We start from the raw sequence: 8,756 nt of genomic DNA on the forward strand, positions 1-8,756 counted from the left end.
AAGCTAGAAAAAAGATACTATGGTCCTTTTCAAATATTGAAACCAATCAAAGAGATGGCCTATCAACTAAAGTTGCCCAATCATTGGCTCATACACAATGCTTTTCATGTAAGCTTACTTAAGCCTTATACAAAGGAGAGCCACCAAGAGAACCAATAATTGAAGATCCGCCCGAGATCGAAGATCAAGAAGAGCTGCTCGAGGCCAAATCCATCCTTCGACATGAAGACAAGGTACTAAGACATGGTAAGATTATCCGATGATATCTTATTAAATTCAAAAATTATCCTTTTGAGATGCTAGATGGATGCAAGGAACACAACTTAAGGATAGTATGAACATTGTCAATGCTACACTAGAGTAAGCAAATGTGAATGCTTTTTAAATGGACAATGCTTTTGCTGTTATGGAATTGATATTTTACTATTTATTGCAGCTAACAGGTGGAAAAGGCTTGACCGAGCTAGGCTATTGCAAAAGGATATTATATTTTATGTATATTTGATTATTCAAGTGCTCTTTATGAGCTTTGGCCATTTATGACCGGCCGGCCAGTTTGTACTCACATTGACCATTCAAGAAATCTATAAATCAAATACGTGCAAGCAGGAAATGGTCACTCTTGCACGGGGGGAGATTGCAGCCACTGTTGTCTTATTCTCCTCTCCTCTCCTCTCTTCTCTTTTGCCGTGCCAGACGTAGCACTCTGTTCTGCCTGCATGTGCTCTCTTGCTCTCCCCTGCTCTCATTCCCTCTCTGTTCGTGTATGGCAACGATTATGGTGCACAAGTTATTTGTCAGGTGTACCATTTTGTCGATTATGGCTTGCAGTATATTGTTTTTGCTATTTTGCAGGGCTCTCTGTACTCCCGTTTGTAGCAGTGGTATCAGAGCTCTGGAAACTATCTTGGAATTGTGATTACTGCTAAGGAAGCATAGATACCGATAGAACAAGAGCTGGGATGAATATAGCTAAGTTATTTGAACCCTTTCTTTCAATATATAAAGGGATGTATGTGTATATTTTGTGGGAAAATATTCTTTGAATGCAAATCTTGAATTACAAATCAAATGGCCGCTTATAGACTGATTTTTGGTGAGCTAGCTTGGTCGGATGATTTTTCTTTTGAAATCTTTAATCACATATAATACGAATGTTGTAGAGTGCAAAGTGTGAAAAGTAATAGGATGGTTGAATGAGGTTGGCATAATTTTTTGTCTATCTCACACTATCTCTCTCTCTCTCTCTCTCTCTCTCTCTGGCCGCCAACCACTGGCTTCAATACAGCTACATGCCAACACTCAGAGAGGTACACCGGTCCTCCAACTACCCATGGCCCTCCCTTGCGCATGCAGAACACTCACATCTCTCTCTCTTTTCCTACCAACTCGCCCTCTTCCTCTGTTGCCGTAGTTAACTCTCTCTCTCTCTCTCTCTCTCTCTCTCTCTCTCTCTCTCTCTCTCTCTCTCTCTCTCTCTCTCTCGTAGCTGGGGGCCAAGAGGTGGTGAGCACATCCCATCTGCAGTCCAAACTCCATCTCACTCTCTTTGTCAGCCCCTCGTTGCTGCAGTAGAAGTTCACACACACACTCTCAGTTGTCGAAACTGCCACCAACCAACTGATCTTCACACCTGACCCATGCAAGAATTTTTCGTAGCCGCAGAATTTACTGGTCCTATAGGGTTGCATGCCAAAGAGTTTTGCATGGCCCTTTTGAGAGCTGCACCAACCAACCCACCCGCCCTCTATCTCTTGCATGGCGCCAGGCAACCACCTCTCGCTTATTGCCTTCTCACACTGCTAATGCATTGCGGCCTAACCCGCTACGTCTGACATGCGATCCACTGGCTCTCCAACCTCTCTGGTAGGTCGCATGTGCATTGCACTGATCGTGATTGCCAACTTTTACATAGTCCGACCTCTTCAGGTTATTCGCTACAACCACCTTGGACGGCTCGACTCGCTAGTGGAAGGACAATTTTGTGAGCTCTATTTGCCGTGCATATACACACATCACGTTCTCAGCTTCGTTGACGTTGACAATAGACAGTTGGGCGGCTCGGTTTGTTGATGTGAGGGCATAACGACTTGGTGTGACGGCAATCTATCGGTGGTATATGCTGGGAACCATCATTTTACAATGGCCCACATTAGTGGACAAAATGCTTTCACATATACAAATTACCCTCGTGACTTCTTGGGCTCCTTCCCACTGGTTGTTGCGCTCGTGACTTTAGGTTTTCGAAACCCAGGTAGGCCAAGAATACTGGCAAGAATGCACGTGGCATGACATTCTTCAGATCTACGATGGGCTGCCGATAAAGATCTAGGTCAACATCATCGACATGAGACAAGGTACCTAAGACAAGGCGACTATGACAATCTCCAAGAATATACAACAAATCCTTGCCACAATGATGCTAATCAAGGAGTCCCAAGTGAAATTATCATTGCTATCATTATCTTTTCATTCATAAATTGCCATATCTGTTCATGAGAATCGCCCATGTCAACCAAGTTTCAGTTACAATTTGTCACTACCCATTTTTTTAATTTTTTATACTCTGCCCACAAACCATTGGCTTGATGGTGTTGTCCACTCACACCTATTCCCATTACATCACACATCCTCAGGCATTGCCGATGATGATGACCTGACGACTTTAGGTTTTCAGTTGTAATCCTTTTTTTCATGTTATGTCATTTTATCTTGTACCCAAACATTGTATTAGAAACATAAGGATTGTATCAGTTTGGTCCCATAGACCTTTGCAAGACGCAAAATATAGCATTGCATGTCTCTCTCTTGCTTTCTTCTCCCAATATGACTACTTACAAGAGTGGACATTGATGAAGCTCTTCCATGACTAATGCGATACTCTTTGCGACGACGCCCAAGGTCGGGCATCCACGGGGATTGACGACGATGTCGATGATTTTAGTCTATTTTCGTACCTAAACATTGTATTAGAACCACAAGGATTATCTCACTTTGTTTTCGTAGGTTATTTTTGCATTTTAAAGATGGATACTATAACATTTCATTTCTCTCTCTCTTTTCACAACCCCTCGCCCCCCATTAAAAAATAAATAAATAAATATATATATATATCTATTTTTTCATAATAATAGTAAAAACATTAGAGAACATGCATCTACGTGGTACCTGAACAATGCAACAGGCAGGGCTCATATATAATCTGGACGCTAGTGTCATACACTAACCACCCTCATAATTGCAGCTTATCCTGAGCAACTTTGCTCATTTTAGTTGAACATGGTCACTGAGTTGAAAACAGTTTTTCGATGAAACTTTCAACCAAAATTAAGTGCTTCAAAACTATTTGAGCACAAGCTGTGCGGCCACTACTCATACACTCGATAAGTTCTTGCTATTGGTATTAAAATGTTCATAGTTGTGTTCTCTGTTTATTTAGCATTCTTTTCAAATGAATCTACAATTACACACACTCTTTGTGCATTATATTTCTACTTTTAATGCCAATAGTAAATATATCACACATTCATGTCGACTTCTCACTGTTAACATGGCATGCCCCCTGTATGTCTATCACTATGATTGTTGTAGCGGGCTGCACACATCTAGCTGTGCAGTGCGACTGTGTGTAGCTGCTCGCAGGAGCATACACACCCACTCACACCCAATCTCACTACCTGTGAATGAGAAGATGGTCAAGAAATATATCCCAAAGGACTCGTTGGGGCTGGTTATATATAGGAAAATGTAGCCCACCAGGCTTACTGACGACCCCGGCGGACACTGCGGAGTATTATGGATATCTGGTATACCCGCCGGGCTAATCTAAGACCCGACGAGGTTTTGGCCAGTTCCCAAGTCACCCAAACTGGCATTTTTGTGAACATGAGAAGTTGTTAACATGTTAATAACATGTTCACAAGTGTTATTACCAAAAGAAAAGTTGTGATCACGTGATTATGAAATCCCTAGTGTATCCCCTCTCTCAATCCTGCATATGAGTTGCTGGTCTTGTCAATGTGAGAGCCTGTCCTTGGGCCCCTATCACACATAGGCACATAGACACGCCTAAGTAGGCTTGGTTTGGGTGTTGTCTCTCTCTCTCTCTCTCTCTCTCACACACACACACACACACACACACACACACACACACACACACACACACACACACAGAGTTGAGAGTAAAGGTCCCAACACAACAATTCAACTTCGACCCTCTTAACATGAAGTGTGAGGTTGAAGGTCTATCGAACGAGCTTCATGTCTTCAAAGTAGGAGTGTCAGTTGTCTGGGTGATATGGGCGAGGGTGTCACTCGCCGGGGTAAGGCCTGTGTCACACATGTCCACTCGAACTCGTGTGCGACTAAGGTGGTAGAAAGCGATTCGTTGAAGAATGTGTCCACTACTCTGCGAAATCACCCCACCCTTTGGCCATCCTTGCTTCATGGAGGACGCATTTAAAATAAGTACCGCAAAGTGTGCTGCTTGGGGTTGATCCGACAACGGCGCGCGAGAGAAGCGAGAATTATGCCAGTTGGGCTATGCCCATTCGATGAGTGTTTGTATTAAAAAATAAAATTCTACTTGGGAGCGCGTCCAAATCTGTGTTTTAGGGCCCTGTCCGGCACCCGCCCGCATCTGATAGGGCCCAAACTTCTCGCAAACACAGTCTAAGACTCTTAAATTCCGGGTGAACATGTGTGACACTGCCTTAGTGGGCAACGTTGAGACATCCAACATCTGGGGAGCCGAAACAAAATTTGAAATGAATTTCCAGATAGTTTTATGTTGAGCGTCTCGCATTCCAAGGCGCATTATGAAAAGCACTTGGAAGGAGAATGGCGCTAAATATGGAGGAGCCCGCCAAAATGGGGTTACCGCCAACAGTTGTGGTGATCGGGCCTAAAGTTAGGGCCATGTTTTTAAAGAGAAATGGGGGGGTCGGCCAGATAGACCACTACCCTGTCGTCAACGTTCAGAAAGAGAAGCGTTTTCTTTTTTATTGGTTGAAACCAAACAAAACGGGAGCATGGAATGTCAAGTAGTAGCCTTCATTGCTTGGGAGCTTCTGGCTATGGCGGTTGCGCATTGACACAGGGAAGCTCAACCATCGCCAGTTCCCCACCCTCCGCCCCTTCCTTCATCTCCCCCCCTTTCTTCTCCTTCCTCTCCTTCTCTCGCATTGCCGTACCCTCCACTTCCTGCTCGTTGCATTTTTGCAGCGTTTTTCCTGCCGCGTAGCTCATCGCCATGGTTCGACAGTGAGGCTCCTCCTTGGCCCGTTTGTTCCTCTTTTCTTCCATGCTTACATTGCTTGTTTTCCCCTGCCTTCACCGTTTTTGCACTGCCGTAGCCTACCTTCATTACATCCTCGATCTCCCGGCTTTGAGCTGCCGATTGCAAGCTACTTTCCTTGGTTCTGTTGCTCAGCGCGTGCCTCCCGATCTCCACTGCTAGCTTCTCTTTCGACATATTTCCATCCATTGCGCAGTGGTTTCTCCCTAAAGCTCATAGTTCAAGCATTGCTATGGTGCGTTTGATTCTTTAAGGACGCGGGAAATGTAAAACGTCTCAGCATGAGCTCTGCCTATCCATGACACTTCCAGCGACGATTTCAGCTTCTCACAGCAGGTTTGATAGTCTTTTTCCGCAGCCTGGAGCTTCGGAGCGGCTGGCGATGGTGGATGTGGATCGCCGCCTCAACGTAGGGCATCAGGCACACGTTGCAGGTCTCAAACGGCTTTCAGCAAGGGCAAGCAATGGTGCGCTTAAGCCGGCAGCCAGCCCTCGAAAGGGATGCTTCTCTTTTGCCCCTCTGGCTCAAGCAGCCATGGATCGCTTGCGCAAGGGCAAAGTTGAGATAGCTCGAGGCTTGACAGACGAGGAGTTTTGCAGGATCGAAGCTCCCTTTGCATTTACTTTCCCTCCCGATCTCAAAGCAGTCCTACAAGAGGGCCTGCCAGTTGGTGCTGGCTTTCCCGATTGGCGTTCTGGTGGTGTGAAGCAGCTCCGTCTTCTTCTCAATCTTCCCATTGCTGGGATTGCATATGAAGTGGCCAGAGGCCGGTTCTGGCTCAAACAATGGGGCTCTAAACCTTTGGACACAGAAGAAGCAGTTGCCATTGCTCGTTCTGCTCTTAAGAAAGCTCCCATTCTAATCCCCGTGTACAGACACTGCTACATCCCAGCCTCCCCAAATCTCGCTGGTAACCCCATTTTTTTTGTTCGCCAACAAGAAGTATTCTGTTGCGGCTTTGATCTTGCAGATTTTTTTGAGAAGCAGGATTTTATCTTACCTGATTGTGAGCTTCCCCAGAATTTTGCACACCTAGATGCATCTAGCAGTAGGGTTTCGAGCTCGAAGAGCTTGGAGATAAAGAGTTTTCGAGAAAGAAGTAGGCCTTGTGAGGCTACAGGTAGAGAGCTTCCCTCAGCTTCAAGAAGGAGAGAAGTAGAAGAAGCAGACCTTGATGATCATAATGACTGGACGTTTGATTTCAGGTCTGGGAACTTGGAAGGATGGGGTAGAAATTTGGATGCCATGGCCAAAAGAGGTCATGATGCTACCTCCAGAGGAAGTTTTGAGGTGAATAACACAAGTGGAAAGGCCTGTAGGAGACACGGTAACAGTGTTGATCTCTCAAGTGAACACCATGCCAATGACAGAGTTGCTGCTACTAATGGCACTGCCATAGCCAGAAGAATAGATTTTTGGAGTGATTTGGCAAAGAAGCAGCTTATGAGCAATGTTGGCATCGTGTCTTCAAAAAGAAATGGGTTTATTGCTCCTCATGGCCCAGAAAAGAGTTTGATCAAGTCCTTGGACTTTGGATTAGCTGCTACAGATGACTTATATTTAAGCTATAATGCTGATAGCAATGCTGTTCAGCGGCAAGCTCCCATTCCGTATTGGCTTGAGAGGTATTTTGATAAGATGGCCACGGTACTTCGAAATGGGGGGTGGAAGGAACCAGAAATTTCAGAGATGTTTGATGTGAATTCATGTCCATTAGCCAGCAACTCAGATCTACCAATGAATTCTCAGAGCATGATGCAAGGGTTAATGCTCTATGTTGATCTTCTCTCAGATGTCTTGAGAAGAGTAGGTTGGAGCACCACTGATGTTGCAGAAGCTTTTGATGTAGATTTTACGTTTTGCGAACAGAAAAGGCGCACATCCACAGTGCCTCCTCATGTAGCTACAAAAATTGGCAAGCTTGCCCAGTATGCGGCACGGGTATGAGAGTTCTTTGCCAAAGTCCATTGATGCTCAAATATAGAAGGTAAGAGTGTATTATAGCCTTCAGCTAAACAATGTCTTGCTGCTGCCTTACCTATTGATACATACACATACACAATTACAGTTATACACCACAGTACATGCAGAAGGACAATGGAATGTGCCTGCCCTTTTGTAAATTCTTTAGGTAGGTGGGTGCTAACTGCTATGTCAATGAACCTTCATCTTTTTTTGTTGTAATATCGAAAATTTGTTCCGTCCTTACAAGGAGACGTATACAATTATTTGAATCTTTTGGCCAATAGCTCTGCTTGCACACAAGAAAAAACCTCCTTCGAAAGATGATTTAGTTGCTTTATAGACTAGCTTATTCTGTATAGGGTTTTGATGCTGATCTTAAATAGGCTTGCTTGACTGTGAATCAAAGATTGAATCCACCGTGGCATCAGGAAAATTTTTAATAGGATTTAGCTTGATTGCTTCTCTCTTATGAGGAAGGTGCTGCTTTAGTGGTTCTTTTGTGGTTGCTTCTTTTGAAAGCTCCTCAACATTATATAGTCATGATTAGGTGGAAATTTAGTATTATTTTGTTCTATCGTTTAGGATTGTTGAAAATTTAGTCCTTATATACCTTTTTGCTCAATTTTCACCTGTAATCAAAAGCATATGAGCATGAAAACTGAGAGCTGAACGAGGTATATGGGCTTTACTTGCTCATCAGATTAATGGGTGGGTACAGGCAGACAGTGAATGTGGTGTTGATATTTCTGCTTCTGTTTCATACCCAATGTTCAGTTGATGCTGCCTGTTTGTAAGTAGTTATGATATAAAGTGGCCAATGCCTGTAGCCTGTAGGGTGCATGGGTAGTTGATTTTACTTCACTGACTCTAATGTTTTCTTGCTACAATGCCATCAATGTGGTTTTATGGCTTGGAGATGGTGGAGGAGGGTTATCTTAAATTGAGTGAGTGCTGTGCAGTGTGCCAACTTCAAAACTATGTAAGCAAAACTGTTGATAGGATGATGGGGTGGGGTGCTTGCAATCCACCACTTGCTCAGAACCCCTTACTTGGGTTCTCATGTTGTACATCCTTGCTTCTTTCTGATGCAATTCACGGGCCTCTTATGGTAGAAAATCCACACTTCTTTACATTGGCAGATCGATGAGTAAATGGAAGCTTCCTTGCTGTGGGTGCAGAGTTTGGGTTGCTCAAATGGCGGTGGTACAAGAGGTTGGGTTGTGCGTTGATTTGGGCATATATCCTCTCGGCCGACAAGCAAGGCCTTGTTTCCGAGAAGTGATTGTACCAAGGCTGTCAATCTGGTAGTACGACGGCCTCATGGGTTCTGTGGAAAGAAGGGGTTGGAACTTGGCAATGGGCATCTCACTCCACGAGTAAAGTAGATATCTTGCACGGGGATTCTAGCATTGCTAGAAATTTTGAATGTACACTTCCTTTATATCCCATCTTTCGAAGATTTTGCACTCCCATTCAAGAGCCCACTTTTGGGCT

General features: G+C 44.3%; 1 protein-coding gene across 1 annotated transcript; it reads left to right on the plus strand.

Moving 5' to 3' along the window:
• Positions 1-5,590: 5,590 nt before the first annotated feature.
• LOC147455875 (uncharacterized) lies at positions 5,591-7,543 on the plus strand. Its single transcript, XM_086514506.1, has one exon. The coding sequence runs from the start codon at positions 5,595-5,597 to the stop codon at positions 7,242-7,244; it is 1,650 nt and encodes a 549-aa protein (XP_086370632.1). The 5' UTR covers positions 5,591-5,594; the 3' UTR covers positions 7,245-7,543.
• The last annotated feature ends 1,213 nt before the right edge of the window (positions 7,544-8,756 follow it).

The sequence above is a fragment of the Adiantum capillus-veneris genome, chromosome 6 (genome assembly GCF_014529385.1).
Source record: "Adiantum capillus-veneris isolate H3 chromosome 6, ASM1452938v2, whole genome shotgun sequence".
Classification (NCBI taxonomy): domain Eukaryota; kingdom Viridiplantae; phylum Streptophyta; class Polypodiopsida; order Polypodiales; family Pteridaceae; genus Adiantum; species Adiantum capillus-veneris.